General features: G+C 50.9%; 1 protein-coding gene across 2 annotated transcripts; it reads right to left on the minus strand.

The window, feature by feature from the left end:
• Positions 1-1,071: 1,071 nt before the first annotated feature.
• PGF (placental growth factor) lies at positions 1,072-9,694 on the minus strand. 2 transcript variants are annotated; one of them, XM_077820352.1, is made up of 7 exons: positions 9,161-9,694; positions 6,796-6,838; positions 5,079-5,275; positions 3,515-3,591; positions 2,663-2,692; positions 2,503-2,565; positions 1,072-2,055 (listed from the first exon to the last, which is right to left on the minus strand). In XM_077820352.1, the coding sequence occupies exons 1-7, from the start codon at positions 9,224-9,226 to the stop codon at positions 2,034-2,036; spliced, it is 498 nt and encodes a 165-aa protein (XP_077676478.1). In that variant the 5' UTR covers positions 9,227-9,694; the 3' UTR covers positions 1,072-2,033. The 2 variants fall into 2 exon arrangements, with proteins under 2 accessions (XP_077676478.1, XP_077676477.1); XM_077820351.1 differs by lacking the exon at positions 9,161-9,694 and adding an exon at positions 7,893-7,963.
• Positions 9,695-21,743: the final 12,049 nt, after the last annotated feature.

Consider the following 21,743-nt stretch of genomic DNA (forward strand, 5'->3'; position numbering starts at 1 on the left):
CGCTCTGAGGCTCCCACAGACAACCTTCTGTGCCAGGGTATTCCATGAAGGGAGGGAGGGCTTACACCTGCTCAGCCAGTGCAGAGGGGCAGTAGGGCAAGGGTGAAGGTCCCCAGTGATTGATTGTCAATAAAGGAAAGGTGGTGGGGAGGTAAGGCAGAGAGGTGGCATGTGTGGAGAAAGAGGTAGGGAAGATCAGAGGAGAAAGTGGGGCAGGTCACTCCTTTAGCAAGGGATTTAGAGTTAAATTCTGAGCTGGGAAGGTGATGGAGAACGGGGGAGAACACATCCTGGCCCAAGGGAGAAATCTGGCTGCATCACTCAGGAACCCTATGCTTTAGAGCCTCAGAAAAGGTGAAATTTGTGAGTTGCCGGGGAGGCGACTGAAGATTTCAGCTCAGAACTGGGAGTGGCGAGTGCTGCCAAAACTCCCTTAGGCCTTTCTGCACTTCCGAGTGAGTGTGACTGTTCCTAGCTGGGGTTGCATAGCTCAATTAAAGCTAACAGAGTGGTTTGCGTCCACGCTCATGTGTCTATGGGTTGTCCAATTGCCCTGCAGCTACACTGGGACAACATTCAATTGTTAAGTGCTATGACTTATGGGCATGCATCCCACAGTTCCCTAGGCAGGCAACATAGCTGCCAGGCTCCCCCTCCTCTGAGGCTGCAGGTCAGAGAGGCTGAGGCAGAGGTTGACCTTCCTTCAGGCTGGAGGTGTCTGGAGATGGGGGCATTTGTAGCTTTTGGGGTGGCCATGCTGCATTTCTGGGCTGTACCATCTGGGGGCCATCAGCTCTGTTGAGGTTTCTTACTGAACAGAGTAACAAGGCGCCTCAATTTAACCCAAATGGAGCAACTCCAGGCCCAGCAGGTGGAAAAGGAAACACTGGAAATTTGGCAGGGAGCACTAGCAGGATGTGCTGTAGAGAATGAGGGAGAGGCACAGGCTGAGAGGAAGCTCTAGTCCCAGAAGCACATGGAGAACGGTGCTTTTCAGAGGGCAGCAGATAAGAACAGGTGTTGGGGACATGAGACAAATGCATTCTCAAAGCTGGCTTCTGGATTTCTCTATGGTAAGGCTTTATTCAGAAAGACTTGGCTTGAAAATTGCTACACTGCAGCCAGGGGAGGGTTCCCAGGAACCTGCTGCAGCCCAGGTGCTGAGGTGTCGTGATTCCCTCTGTGATACAGTTGACCTGAGATTCTCTATCCCACCCAGGGAACTCAAAGAGCAGATAGGTCCCAGGCCAGCTCCACTCACTGCAGCTTCTCCACGTCTTTCCTGTGCAGGGAGCTGGACAGACACCACACTGGAGTACCCACCAGGGACCAAGTTTCCTTCCTTCATGACTGTGTGGTCCCCTCCGCCAGCTGACAGCTCAGGGAAGGGTTGCTCTGCAAAGGTGGAGGTGACAACACAAGACTCCTGTGGGTGACAACAACAGGGAATGTTCCCAATGCAGCAGCCCCTGGGCTGGCACCTCCCTGAGGTTCTGTGCTGTCCTGCTGCACCCTCAGCACTTTAGAATACTCCTTCAGCTGCAGGGGTCACAAAAACATTCCCATGTTTGGCCGAGCTTGTCCCCCACAGTCCTCTGGCTGAGCGTTGAATGCAAAGCGCTGGACCTGTTGAGCCTCATTATGAAGCTTTTCAGTCCTGAATCTGGTCCCTGGGTCCTTTAACCACTAATGTTAACCGTGCAGAGATTCCTGGAAAGGCCCTTAAGGCAGGGGCAGATCAGGCTAAGGGGTGACTGCCTCTCGCAGCTGAGTTTCCCTGGTCCTGGAACTGTATCCCTGCAGGTGGCCAAGCAAGAGTCCAGGTCATCCTCTCTGGCAAAAGGGCCCATGCTCCTGTCCTGTCACTCGCTTCACCGCTTCTTGTCTGCTCGGAGGGTCACAGCTCACAGGTGCAAATAGTCACAAGTCCCACAAGGTTCAGTCAAGAATGCAATTGGCACATACATACAGGCAATTAGAGGACTTGGTAATAAGTACAGGCGCTGTGGTGCTGCCCTCTCCTGCTGAGATGGTTACCTGCGAGGAATGGCACATCTGCAAAGAGAACACAGCACAAAGACAGGATGGAGGGTTAGAACGGGGACTGGGAGCTAGCGGCTCTGGGTGCTATTCCCAGCTCTGTTCCTGGTTCTCTGGGTGATCTTGGGCAAGTCCATTCCTCTCTGTGCCTCAGCTTTCCCACCTGTGAAGTGGGGGTAATGACACTGTCACCTCCCAGTGGGGCAGTGCCAGGGTCAGGGATCAGGAGGGTTTAATGAACGTTTGAAAAGTACTTTGAGATCCACAGAAAAGATGGTAGAGACAGGCCTGGGTCTGTATCAACCCCTGTGTGTTGGGATGTAGCAGTTTCACTCCAGGTGCTGGTGCGCTGTCCCTAAGCCCCACCTGTGCAGCAAGCTGCAGCCAAAGAGCCACTATTGGGAGAAACCTCTGAAAAGAGACACTGCCCTGACCCCTCCTCCTGGATTAACGCCCACTCACAGGTCACAGCCTTTAGGCCGCTGCTTCTCTCGTTTCCTCTTGCCTCGGCCCTTGGGTCTCCTCCTTCAAAAGGAAAGGGGAAAAAGACGAGTCTGAATGGATGGGAGATGAGCCAGGGCTGAGAGTCCGAAACTCCAGAATCCCTGCTAATAGCGCTTACCTTCCTGACTTCAGGGTATCCCGCCGAGGCCTGGAGGAGAAAAAGGAGAGAGTAAAATGATCACACTGCATATATGGCATCTGCAGAGCCCCTAGGTACTGGGGGAGGATGGGGTGCTAGGGAAATAGCATGGACTCCACAGGGTTGGGACCACATCCTAATTGACAGACTGCCTGCTAGAACTCCCACGCTTGGGCTCCTCCCTGTTGCAATGATAAAACATCCTTTTGCCAATGACATCAATGACTTGTGGCAAATGCACATCCGGAAAGTATTTAATGCAGTGTAGCTTCTCTCAATCCAAGTAGCACCTGGAGATAAGGGGAGGAGCCAGGACACAGCACAGATGAGGAACTAGAGTGAGGGTCAGACACAAAGGCAGACATGGCCAAAAGAGTGGCCACTTGTTTTGGGAGTCCAAACTGACATCCCTTGTGCTTGATTTGCCGAGGTGCTAAGCACCCACAACTTCAGAGGGAGGCAACGGGAGCTGTAGTTGCTCCACACACCTCTCAAAATCAATCCTCAGGTATCTCAATTTGAACCCCTAACACTGAGGCATCGAAAACCAGAGGCCACTTTTGAAAATCTGGGCCTGACTCATTCTTCAGCAGTCAGAGTTTCTCGGCAGGCTGGAAAACGGTGCAGTTCTGGAACAGCCTCTATATGTCCGTGAGAGGCCACTAGATGGTGCTGGAGAGCCACTTAGCAAGGGGTCCATGGTGGCCTGCCAACCCCAGGGTTGTGGGAGGGTTTGAGGCCTTCACTGTAAGAGGTGACACAGCCTGGGGTCTCTCCTGCTCTGGGCGATGCCCTGCATGGTGGAGAAGAACGAGCCTGGATGGTCCGTACCTGCACTCGCACTGCCTGTGCTCTGTAAAGGACAGTTCCACGTAGGGCGCCTGCCCTGCTGGTTTCATCTTCAGGAGCTGAAAGGGAACAAAAGTCACTGGCTCTTTGCTGTTCTCCCTTTTATGACTTGCCTTTTTTGCTGAAAGGTCTCATCTTGGACCCTACAGTTACAAACACAGGGAGCCCAACATTGCATGTATCCGTGTGGATGTGCGAAATAGAGAGCGGTTTGTTGTCCCTGTGATGCGTGGTGCCCCCTGGTGGGATAAGGTGAGGTGAACACTGCTGTGAAGTTGCAGCAAAACAAATCCCTATGTCTCTGGTTCTGTTTTTTTCTCCACCCCCTCATCATAACCAGAGGTGTCTCTGGGGACGCTGGGTCACCTACCCATCACCAATTACAGCTAGTGACTGCATTGGCATCCCGAGAGCCCTGTTCCCCTGGGGCATCAGAAGCCTGTGGGGCTGGAGAGGTCGAGGACAGTGTTGGGGGCAGGCTGGCAGGAGAACGGGAGAAGCAAAGCAATGTTTTCAGGATCTGCTGAACCCAGGCTGTGGGCACCACACATTCTTTGGGTGGGAAATCTTGGGGTGCATGTGTAACAGGGGAATGGTCCTGCTATTATGGGGGAACTTTCCTGGCTTGTACACTATCCCGGTGGAATTGGCGAGTGAAAGGATCTGAGTCTTCACTCCCACTCTCTTTACCCAGAGGCCTGCTTGACCTTAAGGGCTCCCCTTCCACTCTCCTGTGTGGCAGTCCTTGTAACCCCAACAAGGCTGGGCCCAGGATTCCTGGGGGGCTCGACCCCCAACCTTGTCATGGTCACTTAGGGCAGGAGCTACTGTGTCCCCACTCCGGGGTGCTCTCTCTGCACTGGATGCTTCCCTGACCCACTGATCATTACATACAGTTCAAAGCAAATACAATTTATTAAACAGCAATCAATTTAAAAAAATAAGGAAAAAATGGGAAAGGTTAAAGGAAAACACATAACCCCGCTCTGTGGCACGGGGACATCACAACCAGCGTCTCTGGAATGCAAGGGAAGTTCAATCTGTTCCTCACAAGTCCCAGGCCTCCTTCTCAGGCCCTGGCTGTGCTGCAGGGATGCTGTAGGTCAGACACTTGCTCTGGCGGTGACCACATGCCCTCAGGCTCTAGGTGGCAGGACCCTTCTTCCCAGCATCGCCCCCGCCCTGTCGGGGTTACGATCCCCCTTCCAGTCCAGCCTACAAGGCCTCTTGGCTGGGGGCGTCTCCCTGCACTGGGCCTGCTGCCCAGGGTCCCCCCTCACTTTCCCCAGCTGCTCAGCGCACCTCCAGGGGCGAGGCATGTATGTGGGGAAAGAGCCTGCCTCGGGGTTCAGTGGAATGTCAGGAATGACTCCTGACTTCTGCTGCTGGCTCTGACACTGATTCACTCACTGTGTCCTGGGGAAGTCAGCTAACCTCTCCATGCCTTAGTTTCCCACCTTTGTGTGATGCCCTGACATTGTTATCTTAGCTACCAGGAGAGGAGCCCAAGTCCCTGCACTGTGAGCTGAGCCCACCTGGCTCTTACCTGCATGGTGACATTGGCCATCTCCACTGGGACACACTGCAGGGTCTCATCTCCGCAGCAGCCGGTGCAGCGTTGCAGGGAGATGCAGGAAGGGCTGAACATGTGCTCCACCTCACTGGGGTACTCGGACACAATATCCACCAGCATCTCCAATGGCCGACAGAAGCTGCGGCCCCAAACCTCCTGGAAGGGCAGGACTGGAAGAGACCCAGAGGTGGGGCGGGGGGCCTCATAAGCTCATGCCCAGAAGATGCCTGCTGGCCTGCTCCCTCAAGCCCTCACTAAACAGTGGAGTTACTGGCTGAGTGAGGGCAGAGTCTGGGAGGTGTATCATGTACCTGGCACAGGCATCAGAGCAAGCCCTGCTGTGTGCCCCAAAAGTTACAGGCAGCTGCCAGCGTTATGACTCTCTCTCTCTCTCTCTCCAGGCTAACGGATTTGTTTTCTCCTCTTTGAGCTGTCCCATCTGCTGCTCTCTTCCTGTCTCATCTGTCATGTGCTGCACTGGAGTCAGGCTATTTTTCATCTCCAGACACTGATAAAAATCTCCATTAGATACGGAGAAATGTGGCACCACTCCATAGTTCAGACAACAGCCCCATTTCTTCTAGAAGCCCAATGCTGGCCCCCATCTAAAAATCACCAAGTAACTCTGATCAGCTTTAAAACTAGGGAGTGAGGCCTGTGGTGGTGGTTGACTTTTTCTGGAAAATTTTATGTCATTTGGACAAGGCAGGGGGATGGTGTCCTGATTTGGGACATGCCAAAAAATAGTGTTCATCAAGGAGCTGTTGTACTGGATCGTATAGCAATCCAGCTAGATCACTACCCTGTCTCCACACTGGCCAGTGCCAGATGGATCAGAGCAAGAAAGTCTGTTGGTAGCAGTTATGGGATAGCCGGCCCTCAGAGGAAGTTTCCTTCTAACCCCAAATAGTTACATGTTGGCTCGTGTCTTGAAGCACAAGGGTTTATAGCACCCAAAACCTTGTCAGAGGAGAAGCTGCCTCAGAGCTCAACTTGGAATTTATCAAGCAGCCGCAGTTCCAAAAAAGTAAAAACAAAAACCCTCCTGGAGTCGAATTTAACCTGCAGTTAAGCTTTTTCATCTTTTAAATTTTTTTTTAATTAAACGGTCGTAAAAAGTCTAAAGAAAAGTCAAAATGTTTTGCCTGAAAATGTCCAAACAAAACTTTTTGGCTTTTTCTGATTTTTTTATCTGAAAAATCAGCAAATTTCAACACCAATTGACAAAAACATTTTGGTCAAACTGGAGTTGCAGTTTTCTTTAAAAAAAAGTTTCACCCGAAGAATTCTGCTCAGCTCTGATCCCAGGGAGCTGCCCTGTTGGAGCTCAGTGGCTCCGAAGGAGGGCTGGATAAGCCCTTTCTGGAGGGTGCATTAATGTGGGGGTCTTGGGGCATCTAACTTCCAGGAGGTGCAGGGGAGCCATTTTGCCAACACATTTCCCATTTGTACTCCTCCACCTCCCCCTAAGTGGCTGATGATAGTCCCAGACTGACTCCCCATAGGCCATATCCCATCACCTCCCTCTGGAGCCTCCAGTCCCCTCCCCCCGGGCTGTCTCCTCCTCTGGGGTTGGAGGACAGAGGGGATCCCCAAGCTTCTGGGCAGGGAGGAGGGGAGAGAGAATTCCAGAGCCCACAGGGGATCTAATATTCTCACACACAACCACGATAAGCAGCTGCAAACTTACCTTGCCCTTCTGAGGTGCTGTTTCTGCTGAACCTGTCCCACAGCTAGGGAGAGAAATACGGAGAGGTGAGACCCAGGCCCTTTAGGAAGAGGCAGCAGGGAGTGAGCACAATGCAGCGAAATCTTGGGGTGTAACCCCCCCCTTCTCACCCATCTGCCTGCAACACCCACCCACCCACAGGGCACTTGGCCCTTCCAGCTCAGATCTGTTGTGGACATTCGGGGCACTTGCTGGTATACATGGAGAAGCAGAAAGGCAACTGAGCTAATAAATAACAATGATAATAAATAGCATAGGATCATAGGCCTAGAGGGGACCTCGAGAGGTCATCTAGTCCAATCTCTTGCACTCATGGCAGGACTAAGTATTATCTAGCATGTTTATAGCGGTTGTAATGCTAGCCTGCACAGCCAGTTCCCTGCACTATCCAGCCTTTCTGTTTTATATTCGGAAGAGTTCCAAAGTACTTTAGACCCACAAGGGATCATTTCACTCACCACTTAATGCGGCCACCTCTAGGCTGTAATATGGCAGCTGTGTAACAGAGCCCAGCAGTGAAGTTAAACAAGTTTACAACTACTGTAGACTGAGTGCAACACAACAGGGACCAACCCTGCCCTGAGTGCCAGAAGAGGAGCTAGGTGGGACATAATTCACTAAACAACAGCTGAGGAGGTTGTGTGAAGGTGAAGACTTTTGTAACTTCAAACTGCAGGAGGTAGAAGACACCCAGGCTGACATACCTGCTCTTATCCAACATGCCAGGGGATCTAATGACCACACGTGGTCAGCACTTCAGTTTACATCTCATCCACAGGACACCTATCACCTTGGCACCTGTCCTGCCACACTGGGGCATGGGGTCACTTCTGACCCAGAATGGAGCAAAACACCGCAAAGGAGAGAGCTCCCCCTACTGAGTCCCCAGCACCCCTCTGCCCCTTCCTGAGCTAGCTATGAGTCTTTATACCCCAACCATCGGGATGCTGTCAGAGCGCCATCTGATTCCCTCCCGCCAGCTCACAGCATGTTGTCATCTGCCCCTATTGGACACATGCAGGGGCCACGTGTACTTAGCTGTGAAGTGCCATGTGCACCTGGGATGCTGGATAAATCCTAATTCCTCCATGCCATGCCCTGGGTTTCCCTTGGCGGGGCTCTGCCATCCAAATGCTGGCCAAGGCTGCCCCGCTGTGACGGGATCACAGCACAAAGTGGGCTGGCTGCAGCAGGTAGGAGAGTAGTCCCGGTCAGCTGGCAGACGCTCAGCAGAAGCAAAACACAGGGGTGTCAGCAGGGATGGACTTTTCCTCAATGGCAAATGTTTATAAACCAAAATCAAAGTGAATTAATGTCAGCTTAAAAGGGGGGAATACCCCCCCACCATCTCCTGGGATCGGTTTGGCTTCCTGCCACCCCTGGGTACCCAACCAGCTACTTGGGCAGACTTTCCCCGAGAAGCTGTGCAAGGGAGGGGGTCACTGTTAAGATCTCACTCACTGGAAACCAGATGGTGTCCCTGCATTATGTCACACCCTTGTTTCAATGCAGTAATACTCTGCTGCCATGCTGGTCACAGTGCATGCCCATGGGAGGTATGGCCCTTGTAGGGGTTCTGGGGAGGTGATTCTCCCACTTGTCTTTCAGCAGACGGGAAACTCTCTGCTTTTTCTCCCAGGAGCAGGGGGCTCTTCCATGGGATTTGCCAGGTATAGAAGGATTCCTGGGGGTCAGAGTTCACCAAGCTGCCCTGACATGCACCTGCGAGGCTGCTCTCCTGGGGCCTGGGCCTAGAGACAGGTAATGAGCTCAGAATCCTCTCTAGACGCTTTCAGCTAAACGAGCAGTCGTTGGACTGACTGGAAGCTCCAGCCCCACTGCAGCTTCCCTACAATAATGGCACTTTCTCTCTTCTCACAAGATGTTTCCTGGGAATTAATTTTTCCTGGAAATTAGCTGGAGCCAGCCTTATCCTCAGAGAGCATCTGAGATACTCATCTTCTCCCCACATCGTCAGCAAGCCTAGCAGTACCCAAGTCAGCCCCCTGTTCCTCTGCTAAGGGAGGACCCGAGGAACAAGGGGTCACTTGGAACTCAGACACCAGAGAGAGGTAGTGGTGGGGCAACCCAAGAAGAACAGCTTCAAACTGATCCACATGCTGTACCTGGCCTGCAAAAATACACTACAGGAGCGATTCCTCAGTGATGCTCTAGCCCCACAGTGATGCAAGGGGGGTAATGGGGCTTGGGACAATTACGGCAGGATCCCTGAGGTCTCTTCCACTGCCAATGCCCCTCTCAGCTCCCCCAGATCCATTATGTGGGAGACACGCTGGGGGGGTGCTCGAAGCTGGGGGTCCCTCACCTGAGTGTGTGATGCCTGCAGCACAAGAGCCACAAGAAGCTTCAGGAAACTGCTGAGAAGCTGCATCGCTGGTTTTGCCTCCTCAGTTTTGCCCCAGTGAAGAGTCCCGTGTCCCAGCCGAAACAAACATACTGGTCCCTGCGAGAGATTCCAGAGCTGGGGACATGCCGAGATCCCCTGGCTGTGGCACTCCTGGGAGCCCTCACGCTGGCCACAGTCCAGGACCCCAGCGTCCCAAACACTGCACCAACCGTGGATCCGACCGCAGCAGCGTAGCCCTGGGAGAGGCCTGGGAGTGGTCAGTGGCCAGCGGCCAGGGAGCCAGTGTTACAGAGCCCCCGAGGTGGCATGGGATGAGGGGTGCTCAGAGACAAGGGACCTTGACAGCTGAGATGCAAGTCCAAGCTGTCTTAGTCCTGGGACTCTGACACCACCTCTGCCCTGTTCAATCCCGTCACACAGGGTCCCCTCCTGCTCCTGCACTGGCTGCTCTGGGGCCCCTCTGCACCTCCCGCTCCTGTGGGCTGCTCTCGGGCCATGTGAATGCTGCCCTGCCTGCTTTGCAGCTCTGCTTCATGAGCCCAGGGCTCCTCCCAAGTCCCTCCCCAGCTCACACCCTCCCTCCCGCTTTCCCTTCCTCCGAGGCGGCACGGAGCTGCGCTGCATCCTCTGGGCTTGGGAGCCCCCCAGCCTCCGGGTGGCCGCTCCTTGCCTTTCATCATGCGTCAGCGCCGCGTGGCCACGCGCCTGGCTCTGGGCGCCCGCGCAGGTGCGCGCGCCTGCGAGTGCGCCGGTGCCGCTGTGCCTGGGCGTGCGGTCCCTGTGTGCAGATGGGGCGCGCAGGTGGGAGCGGGCACGTGTACAGGTGTGTCCGCGGGAGGGAGTCTGTTCTCGTCCAGCCCTCCGGCCTCCCCCATCACGGCGGCACGCACCGCGCGGTGTGTGAGCTGACACCGGCCTTAGGTCACACAAAGCACATCACGTGGGACCCTTCAGCTATGGCAAATAGGTTGTAGAAAACGATCTGCCCTGGCTCTCCAGTGAGCGCATAGATGGGACCCAGTAGGGCACTTTAATCTCTATGCCCCTCGCTGATTCATCCTCTGTTTAATCTGCCTGTCCGGCTCTCTCTTTCTCTCCCACGCTCTCCGTCCCTCTTGCTCTTTAATAGAATATTGACATTGAAGCTCAAGCTCTCGAAAGCCAGTCTGCACCTTAAAGCTGCTTCCTGGGGTTTATGCCTTTACATAGGATTTCTCTTTAATTAGTTCTCATTAATAAATATTTATCCTGTGGCGGCGCCTGGAGCCCTCCGTCAGGGCCACATGGTGCAGGGTGCCCTACACACACAGATGTAGACTTGGTCCCTGCCTTGAAACACTCACACTATAAAGAGTCGCTGTATGTTAATCTGTGTGTAATACACTCCAGACTGGAATGTCACAGACCGGGGCTGTGGTATTGGACTCCATGATTTTCATGGTTTTTTTTTAAATCAGACGTTTGACACGTGGGTGGGTGGATTTAATGATAACAATTGGTCCTTCTTGACAGCTGCCAAGTTAAACTTGTCATGTATGGGGAGCTCAGAGAAAGCTGGGGGAGGATTCCCAGCCCTGGGCTGCTGAGCTGTTGCAGGGGCCAGAGGCACAGATTCCTGATTGCTCTGATTTTTGAGAGCCAGTTGGAGTTGATGGAGCTCATTTAAAAGGCATCTGTGCAGAACTGCTGCCTTTATGCACTGCATGCACCAGCCCACGTAGCCATAACATACAGAGGCTGTGTCTATGCTGAGGAGCTGACTAGTTTGCTTCAACTAGAAGAAAAATTGGAGTATTCAAATTTCCCAGAGGTGCCTGGATGACTGTGTTAGTCAAGAGCTCATTGTCTGCAGAGACACATAGAGCTGACGTCCTATGGCCGAAACCTTCTCCATGCCCCAAAACGGTATTCACCCTCCTTCCTGCAGACTTCCTTCCTCTGCATGGCCCAGGAAGGCTGTGTCAGTACAAGCTGCTACCACAGTATTTAAAAAAGCTCCAGGCTAGCACCATCCACTGGGTCTCCTGGAGCATCTGGTTCTGGCTATTTATTTTTGTAAATCCCATGGGGCAGGGCTTATGGCTTCTACAGAGTCCTGAACACAGTCAGCACTTAATAAATAACGAGAATCTTGCTCTTCAAGCTAGCTGTAAAAGCCTGCTGTCCCCTTCCCCAAGAGTCTCCTTCCCCCCCCACACACTGTCTTTACATAACACAAATGTATAGAATGGGACAGTGCCGCTGGCTGCAAAATATGAGAAGCCAGACCCATCATGACTATAGTGCAGAGATGGGGGCCGTATGTCATATGATTTGAAAATAGTATTTTCTTGTAAGAACTCTGACATTTACATATCTCTTGGCAACTCTAGTTTTTCCTTTGGGCTTCCCAGCTTGCCAAGAGCTTTCAGCTGTATCAAAACCAGGTGCCAAACTGTGGTGGGGGTCAAGGGGAGAAAGGGAGTAGCAGTATTCTGCCACATTCTGCCCACAATCATAAACCCCACCTGTCCCAGAGCTATTGAGCCATGTATTCTGCAACTCAGGCAGCTATAATTGCACTGCTGTGTGCACGGTTCACATTTTCAAGGACTTCGTTGCAGACATAACAGCTTCCAAGTGACTTTTGCTTTTTACTCTTTTTCTTGACAAACAGAAGAAGAAGAAAGCAGCTTGGAAGAGGTGTGTCAATACGCTGCCCCGCTGCGTACCAGCCCAATTCCAGCCCAGGACTGAAACCTGAGACTCATGGACTTCACATTGCTTTTCATATAATCCCACCTATGCTGGCACTTGCAAGGGGGTTTTCGGTGTCATTTTAAATCTAGATTATCTACCTATGTGATGTGACTGTCCAAGCACTTGTCTACACAGAAACTTGCACTGAAACAAAGGTGTGAATTAAATCCAGTTGAGTTATTTGGCTGCAAACTTGCAAAGAGACTGGCCCTAGGGCTCCTCTCACCCTGGCATCATACCGCCAATCCACTCTGAAGCTGCGCTCTTCTTGCCAGCTCAGCTGCCTTGTGAAGAGCAAAGCCCTAGAGAGTTTCAAACTCTAGTCACTGCCAATGTATTGCGAATGTCTTGTTTTGCTTCTGAACACACTGGAGGGTGAAATCTCATGAGTGAGGAAGTGGTGACTTGTGGGCTGAGTCAGGGTTCCAGTTATAAAAGTGTGGGAAATTAACTCCCCAGTTATCAGAAATAACAATCCCTGGCAACATGAGGAGCCAAACTCCACTCTCAGTGTGTTGGTGTAGAGCAGGGGTTCTCAAACTGGGGGTTGGGACTCCTCAGGCGGTCGCAAGGTTATTACATGGGGGGTCACGAGCTGTCAGCCTCCACCCTAAAACCTGCTTTGCCTCCAGCATTTATAATGGTGTTAAATGTACAAAAAAGTGTTTTTAATTTATAAGGAGGAGGGTCGCACTCAGAGGCTTGCTATGTGAAAGAGGTCACCAGTATAAAAATTTGAGAACCACTGGTGTAAAGGAACAACCAGGACATTTATGTTCTCTCTGTACCCCAGAGTGTCTTGTCAAAGCTGCAGTTATAGTGGGTAGGGCAGATTTGGGCACCTGAAGATAGCAGGATCCACAATGGGGCATTAGGACCAGCCCTGCACAAAATGGATTCCACATCCTGGGGCATTACTGCCAGGGTTCAAACATCTCTTGTCCTCCTAGGAAATAGACTTGGCCCTCCACTGTGGTGACAATAGTGCAGATGAAATCCTTATCCTCCTGAGTCTTTGCACAAGGGAACAAACATGATCCACTTGTGCTCTGAGCAGAGCAAGAGGCCCCTGTGATGAGCTGGAATTCCCCAGCACTGAGCTGCATCTGGCTGTTTTGTGGGCTTATGTTCCCAGGGTGTGTGCAGTAGGCGCTGGAATGCGGCTCCAACAGACGCGCATTCTTGTCAATAACAGATCGGGGCAGAGTCTGCTCCTCTGGTCTGTTCCATCTCAGCCCTTCCTGAGTTTAAGGGACAAGTCTCGAAAAGCACTTCCTAGCCTAAGCGTCCACCTTCACAAGGACATGCAGGAGGCAGTGGTGGGGAATCATTTGTCAGCAGGGCTTACATGTCATCTGAACCCATCTGACATATTGCAGCTGAGCTCATGAACATGACAAACTTTCCCATTTCTGACCTGGCAAATTGGCAGAGGATGAGTGTCACAGCCCTAGTCAAGCTCCCCCTTCTGGACACTCACCAGGCTGCTGCATTTGGGTCCCAACACACTGGGCCCATGCGTTGTAAGTGTTCCTTGGTCTGGGCAGGCTCCAGCCCTGGCTCTTTCTTTGGCCTCTCTGGCACACTTCCTGGACACAGCCTGTCTGTTACCCCTTCACGGAAATGGCACCTTGCCATATAGCTACCCAAGGCCACAGGACCAGTGCTAACCACCTCCAAGACACCCCTGTAGCTTAAGAACACCCTTGCCCAGAGCTCCAACCCTATGGGCGCTCTGGCTTACAGTTCACCCCTGCAGGAATATGTGATAGCTGAGGCCCATAACACACGGGATTTGTAAAGGTTTCTAACACAATCTTCAAAAAGAACAGGAGTACTTGTGGCACCTTGGAGACTAACAGATTTATTAGAGCATAAGTTTTCTTGGGCTACAGCCCACTTCATCGAATGCATAGAATGGAACATATAGTAAGAAGATTGTGTGTGTATATATATATATATATATATATATATATATACATATACATATACATATACACACACACATACATACACACACACACACACACACACACATATACATACAGAGAAGGTGGAAGTTGCCATACAAACTGTAAGAGGTTAATTAATATGGCAACTTCCACCTTCTCTGTATGTGTGTGTGTGTGTGTATTATATACACACACACACACACACACACCCCCCTTCTTACTATATGTTCCATTCCATGCATCCAATGAAGTGGGCTGTAGCTCAAGAAAACTTATGCTCTAATAAATTTGTTGGTCTCCAAGGTGTCACAAGTACTCCTGTTCTTTTTGCGGATACAGACTAACACGGCTGCTACTTTGAAACCTAACACAATCTCGTTAGTCAACACAAGCAGGATACAGACTGAGGTAAAAACAACAACACACCTGCATGCTGTTCCTTGCCTCAGGTTCCTCAACACTCTGGAGTGTTCTCTGGGCTTTGATCAGAGTCCTCTAAGGAGTCCAGGATCCCCCTCCTGCCCATGGCTTCTCCTGCAAATCATGGAGTGTCTCTCTCCTGCAACTAGCTGCCTTCTTCATCAGCTGACCCCGGAGTCTAAAATGACCTCTCTGCTATCAAAGCATGCCAGGCCCTTCATTCTCTCCCCAGCCTCAAACTTCCTTGTCTTTATAAACCCGTGCTCCGCACTCCCTGTGATAAACTTGATTGAATCCGTTTTCCAGCTCAGGCGTACCTATTGTTTGATGAGCACACAGTCATTAAGGTTAATGACTTCTTTTGCTTGGGCTGTAGCTTCTCCCAGACAGGGTGAGGGAAAGAGTCAGGGATCTCAACAAACCATGGCTGACTCACCAAGGAATTCAATGCAGCAATTTCATAGAAAGAACCAGAATTCATAAGCTGGACATAGACAGATTCCCCAAACCATCACAATGGGAAAATAAGGAAAAACATTAAAAAGCCAACACAGCCTGGATGGGCAAGTACCCTTGGGCTTTGTCACAATGCAGAACATCATGTTACTCCACACCAGCAGAGCTCAGTTCCCATGACTTGGCCACATACTCCCTAATGCCTCACAGACTGGCTGACACAAAGCTTTGGCAATGGGAAATTGAGCCATCCACCTCCAGGGCAAGAGATGTACAAGGCTCAGGAGAAAGACTGGGGCATAAAGGAAAGAGGAACATTTCCCCAGCTGCAGGTAAAGAGCAGAATCTGCACAGGGATCAAAGAATGCTATCACAGTGTCTGGGGATATATGCAGCTTGAGAAGGATACAAAAACAACGAGGAGTCTCGTGGCACCTTAGAGACTAACAGATTTATTTGGGTATAAGCTTTCATGGGTAAAAAACCCACTTCTTCAGATGCATGGAGTGAAAATTACAGATGCAGGCATAAATATACTGACACATGAAGAGAAGGGAGTTACCTTACAAGTGGAGAACCAGTGCTGACAGAGCCAATTCAGTCAGGGTGGATGTGGTCCACTCCCAATAATTGATGAGGAGGCGTCAACTCCAGGAGAGGGAAAATTGCTTTTGTAGTAAACCAGCCACTCCCAGTCCCTATTCAAACCCAGATTAATGGTGTTAAATTTGCAAATGAATTGTAGCTCTGCAGTTTCTCTTTGAAATCTGTTTTTGAAGTTTTTTTGTTGAAGTATGGCTACTTTTTAATATGTTATTGAATGTCCAGGGAGATAAAAGTTTTCTCTACTGCCTTTTGTATGTGACCATTCCTGATGTCTGATTTGTGTCCATTTATTCTTTTACGTAGAGACTGTCCAGTTTGGTTAATGTACATGGCAGAGGGGCATTGCTGGCACATGATTGCATATATCACATTAGTAGATGTGTAGGTGAATGAGCCCCTGATGGTGTGGCTCATGTGATTGGGTCCTCTGATGGTGTCTCTAGAGTAGCTATGGGGACAGTAACAGGGTCCACCTCACCCCTTTTGTTTCATATTGCTCCAGTTTGTGCTGGTGAAATCAAGCTGCATAGTTCACAGGGACAATTCCCTTTCCACTGGCATTCTTCAGGGTTGGGGGCATTCCCTGCAGAGAGGCTCAAAGTACATCAGAATTTCTGCAAAAAGAAGGGAGTCCCTTCATGTCACCTGTTTATTATTGTTATGTTGGCAGGTGTTAATGGCAGCCATCAAGCAGATCTTTGATCACTAGACAATCACAGACCTCGTTAAAACCAAAGCTTTATTTAGGCTAAATGGAAGGAGTAATTAAATGTCCCTTTACATAGTGATAGCTTTCAGAGTAACAATAAAAGCCACCACCCAAATCACTGGGCCCCATGGCAAGGCTTGAGCAAGAACTAGCCTCGGGAGAATAAGAGGGGTTTCCTGAGGCTGATTGCAAATGCAAACGTTAGGGGAATGATTGGTTACAGCTGTGTGAGAGAGCAACAGAAAACAGCAATAAAACTGTGAGCTTGGCCTTGGGAGGAAAGGGACAGAGCTTCTTTGGAGCACAGTACTCATTGGAAAGGCAGATTTGGATTTCTGAGCAAGGAAACTACCTGCTGTTGATTGTTTCCACTGTGTTCAGGGAAGCAAGATTTTGTGTAGTCTTTGCAAATAAACAGGATTGCACCAGAGAAATAACTGACTTAGCATCAATTTTTCTTCCTAACAAAAACAACCCAGCAAGGCCCCAAATACGGCTAACCACTCGGACCAAAGGGGTAACATAATTTATCAAGAGCCAGTAGTGTTCTTGGCCTTGCATCTACAAAGAGACATGCTCCATAACCCAAAGAATTTACAGTCTAATATGGACACTGACAACAGGGTATATAGAGTAGCTAAGACACCAGGGGATAGTGCAAGCATGTAGCAGCAGTGATGTTTACAAGAGCTAGGTGCTGGACAGCTTTTTGGAAGCAGCATGACTTTACGTTTAATCGTTATATGGTGCTAAGTACAAGGGAAGCAGCTCCCATCCAATTTCCTTCTTTAGCCAATAACAGGTGTGGAATTAGGTGCACAGGCAGAGCTGTGTGGGGAGTCCAGGGCTGGAATAGCAGGCGGTGCTGCAGGCCAGGAGTGAGGTGCATGGACAGAGCTGTGTGGGGAGTCCAGGGCTGGATTAGCAGGGGTGCTGCTGCACAGGAGTGAGGTGCATTGTAGCAGGGCCCTTGTGCCCTCTGTCTCTGTGTTTCATAAGGACTGAAACTATTCAGTACAGTGTGGAGGGCAAGTACCCTCCAGGCAGCGATATCGCCAGCCCCTGCAATACCACGGAACATGTTACTTAGAACATTCCTTAGCCCCTTGCTGCAAATTCCTGTGGCGTCAAAGCTCCCTCCCAGGCCAGGTGCGGAGGATGGGGGGAGACAGGGGAAGGTCTGTTTGCTAAAGAGGAGGCTGACAATTGGGGGAAGTGGGCTGTGTTGTGCATCCCCCCCCCATTGTGAGCACAGGCTGCTGTTATTGCTGTCAGCAACCGCAGGAAGTGGCTGGCGGTTAGTCACCCCTGGCTGCACGTGGCCGGAATGCTGCTGTTTATTTTTGTTCCTGGGCGTGGATTAGGCCTGCCCTGGGGAGCGATAGCCTCACTGTAGGGATGGCCAAAGGGGGAGAAAAAGAACTGCAGGCAGCTTGATGCTGGCCCACCCAGCCGATAGCAGCTGGGCCTAGCCTCTGAGCAGCCCCCGGCCTCCCCCCATACAAATTTCCCATCTGACAGGGAGAGCAGGGTGTGACGCAGTGGTGGCTCTGACACAGTCCTAGGAGAAGGGAAGTCTTCTTAGGGGAACCTGACACATGGGCCCTGGGAGATGGCAGTGTCAAGGCTGCACTGTGGATTGTTTGAGCCCCGAGTCCTGGGCAATGGAAAGCGCCTAGTGATGTGTCTGAGGCCCAGGGAAGGGGAGCAGCGAAGAATCCCTCTTTGCAGGCTTAAGCCCCAAATGAGCATTTGCCTTATTGCTGCTGCTCCTTTCTTCTCGTTCCCATCCCAGAACGAGAGCCAGCTTTCTCCTTCCTCCCGTCTATCCTTCCCACTCTCTCTTCCCTCACTATGTCGTGTTCCCCTTCCCCAGCACTGGGTTTGGTGGCAGCTGTGAGAGTGCTAAGTTGACGGAGGTTCTAGCCTTGGCTCTGGAGATTTATTCCCCCCCCTATTCTCTTCTGCAATGAGTCCCCAGGCGCTGGCCCTCTTACCAAGAGAGCTCAGGCTCCCTGTCTCATGAGCTTCACCCTCAAGGTTGAGAATGTCATTGTCCATAGCTGCCAGGGAAGGCTGTTGCCATGGAGAGAGGCTCTTGATGAGATACCTAGGCCCAAAGCCAGGTGGGCCCCTGATGATGGACACTGAGACTTTCAGCTTGGCCCCGTCTACTGCGCAGAGTGAGTGGGCACGAGGGGGGTGCGATCCCTGCAGTTGGTGCTGGTGAAGAGGCAGCTGCTGCAGTCTGTGTTTTCAATACCAGCTTGCACAGGGCTAGGCTTTCAGCAGCATTTCTGGGCCAGAGACAGGTGGCAGGAGGAGTTGAACTACCCTGAGAGGCCAAAGCTGTGGGTGGATGTTTGTTCTATTTTGTCAAGAAGCAGGAAGAATATACTGAGCCACGATAGCTCCCAGCCCAGCCATGGTACAGGCAGTACCAGGTAACCGAGGGAGCACAAACACAGAGCTGCCAGTGCATCTGCTGCCTTCAACATGCCCTGCCAGCCAAGGACAGCACATATGGTTCCTAAGCACACCCCACATTGCCCCTCCTGCCTGGATAATCATGAGCTTTAGTTACTAAGGCAGATGTTCTCGAGAGTGAAAATCCCAGGGGCAGGTGTGGCCACGGAGGAAGGCACTGACAGAAGTGCACAGGGGCACCCAAGCAGATGAGGGTGTGCACAGGTGCGGCTTGGGCCAGCGGGTGCAAGTCAGGAGGAACCCATCTTTGCTGGGCATGTTGCTCCGGTCCCAAAGAAACAGCAGGCTCTTTGCAACACCCTGTGTGAGGCAGCTTCTTCTTTCCTGGGCCTCGCCCCAGGCTCTGGAGGGGAATGGAGCTGAGAAACAAGAGGCCCCCTGGGAATGTCACTCAAACAGCTGCAGAGCGCTGTGCTTGGACAAAAACAAACAGCAGGCTTCAGACACCAGCCAGCGGAGCAGGGCTGTAACCATAACAAGCGCAGGGTGAGAGGGGCCTGGAAAGGCCGTGTTTGTGCTGCCCTCTGCCACTGTTTGGCCAGCACAGGCAGAGCTGAGAACTTCCAAGGCATGTATAGGAGGGCAGCTGTTGCGCTGACCGCTGAAGAGCAAGCGGTAGATACCATCTGCAAGTGACACCACACTGTGAGCTGAGCCGATCCCCTCCCATGAGAATGGGGCTGGGCTGCTAAGGGGAGGGGCGCCCAACACCTGAGCAGATCCTCTAGTCCAGTGGCTCTCAACCTTTCCAGGCTACTGTACCCCTTTCAGGAGTCTGAGTTGTCTTGCATACTCCAAGTTTCACCTCACTTAAAAACTACTTGCTTACAAAATCAGACATAAACATACAGAAGTGTCACAGCACACTAGTACTGAAAAAGTGCTGACTTTCTCATTTTTACCATATACTTATAAAAATCAATTAGAATATAAACATTGTACTGACATTTCGGTGCATAGTACATAGAGCAGTAAAAACAAGTCATTGTCTGTATGAAATTTTAGTTTGTACTGACTTCACTAGTGCTTTTTATGTAGCCTTTTGTAAAACTAGGCAAATATTTAGATGAGCTGATGTACCCCCTGGAAGACCATTGAGTTCACCGAAGGGTACATGTACCCCGGTCAAGAACCACTGCTGTAGTCCCCTTTCTTCAGGGACATGGCTATTATGCTCCCTACCTGAGTTAGGGGTGAGCAGGGGGCAATTATCCAAGAGGTGGAGGCAATTATCCATCAATCTGCCCCGCCTGTCGCCCCCTCCCACAATCTGTCCTTCCTGATGCTGGGCACTCATTCTCCACTGCCAAACTCAGGCACCATCCACACCCAACTTAGTGTCTCTGGCTGCTTATCATGTGGATGCAGCACTCTTGGCTTTAGCTGTCATAATATTGACCCAGAATGAAATAATAGGGAAGGCGGGATCCTGCCTTGCTCTGGAGTGAAAACATAGGAGGATCAGGGGAGCAGCAGGCTCCTACATTGTGCAGATAGGGGCAGGAGGCTGAGCTGCTTCCAAACACTACACCCTGTTGCCACACCTGCTGATAAGAGGGCACTTCTGAATGACACAGGCAGGGTTTACCCAGATTCATCTTAGTGAAGACGAACATCTGTACCCCATGGCTTCATCCTAAAGAACTTTACAGGATGTGCAGACAGGGATTGCTAACCCCCACCCTGGGAGTGCAACATGCCAGCTGATGAATGGTCCACGCCACCACCACCTAACACAGGAAGTGAAGGGCAATCCAGTATCCAAAAGAAATGACAGGGGGCATTTAAGGAGAGTGTGTAGAGCTGGAATCTGACCAGGATGCAGGTCAGGCTATTAGGCAAAAAGTCATTGACTCTTTAGTGACCACAAAGTGCCTGAGCCTTGGTTTTATGTCTCATCCAAAAGTCAGTACCTCCTCTATCACCATGCTGGTGCCCTGATTCACTACCTACTCAGAGGGGCCACTCCCCACAGCACTTCATGAGCATCCAGGGTTTTACAGGAGGTAGGATCTCCCATGCAAGTACCAACAAGCCCAACACCATTTAACTTATGAGCTCTGATAATCGCGGCTGTAGGCCAGAACTGTGCTGATATGAGTACCTGGTGTCTTCTGACTTTGCCCTGCATGATGCTCTCTTTCTCTCACCCCTCTATCAGGCTTGCCTGCATGATGTTCGGTCACTTCCTCTGGTTTCATCATCTCTTCCTGTCCTGGCTGGCCCTCGGCCTCCTTCCTGATGTTCTGTACACTGGTGCTGCTGTTCGAGCTGAGATTATGGTTCATCAACCATTTTTCAGGCCACGTGATAGGTATGTAGTGAAGCTGAACTGAATTCATTTTGCCCAGGGAGAAATTGTATCACATGTTTTTCTACATCCAGAGACAATGATTCAGTCCTGCTGCCTTCCCTTTGTCCACTTGCTTTGGGTGATGGAAAAGCAACCAACATCTCTGGAGAGAATCCTTTGCAAACCCCACTTGTTTATGGTGCTCATGGTTCCATTGTCCTCTAGATGGTTACTGGAGTGTTCTCTCTTACTAGCGCTTCCATTGTTTTGTTAGGGACAACAGTTAGATTTATGGGCTGGTCATTGCCAGGATCACTTTTTCTTTTTGAAAATTGACATCACATTCCCTTCTCTGTAGTCTGCCAGTGCTTGTCTAGTTGGCCATGAATTTCAAATGTGCTATAACTGTCGATGCCCTAGTAGGTGTGTATGTTCCTCAGACCCGCTGATTTGTGTATATTTGAATTTTCAAAATATTCACTTCCCTGCCTTTGATCACAAGTTGGTTCTCTTCATTTTTCTGGATGGTTGGACTTTAAAAATGAGTTCAGTATCTGGGCCATTTAGGAACCCTCATTGATTCCACCCCCCCGCCCTCATTTATTAACTGACCTGCTTTCTTTCTAGCTCTTCTTCCCTCTGATATATGGGGGGAAAGCATTTCAGGGCCTCCTTAGCTTTTTGGCAGCATTAACTGATTCTGCTTTTTTCCTGACATCATCCTCATCCTGCAGCTTTAACACACTCTCTGTTCTTGCTGGTTCTTCCCTCCTGCTCCATTACAGGTTCTTCTTTTCAATTCTCAGATCTTAGCCACTCAGCTCCAAAGCCATATTGTCCACCTTTCTCTCAGAGGAAATGTCATCTCTCACCCCTCCA

Source organism: Eretmochelys imbricata, chromosome 6 (assembly GCF_965152235.1).
Source record: "Eretmochelys imbricata isolate rEreImb1 chromosome 6, rEreImb1.hap1, whole genome shotgun sequence".
NCBI classification, from domain to species: Eukaryota; Metazoa; Chordata; order Testudines; family Cheloniidae; genus Eretmochelys; species Eretmochelys imbricata.

Coding starts and splice junctions, on each gene's coding strand:
- PGF (XM_077820351.1), bottom strand. CDS start 7,961: ATGGCAGAGCCCCGCCAAGGGAAACCCAGGGCATGGCATGGAGGAATT. Junction 3,592..5,078: donor TGGCCAATGTCACCATGCAG/GTAAGAGCCAGG, acceptor GTTCCCTTTCAG/CTCCTGAAGATGAAACCAGC. Junction 2,693..3,514: donor CACAGGCAGTGCGAGTGCAG/GTACGGACCATC, acceptor TTTCTCCTCCAG/GCCTCGGCGGGATACCCTGA.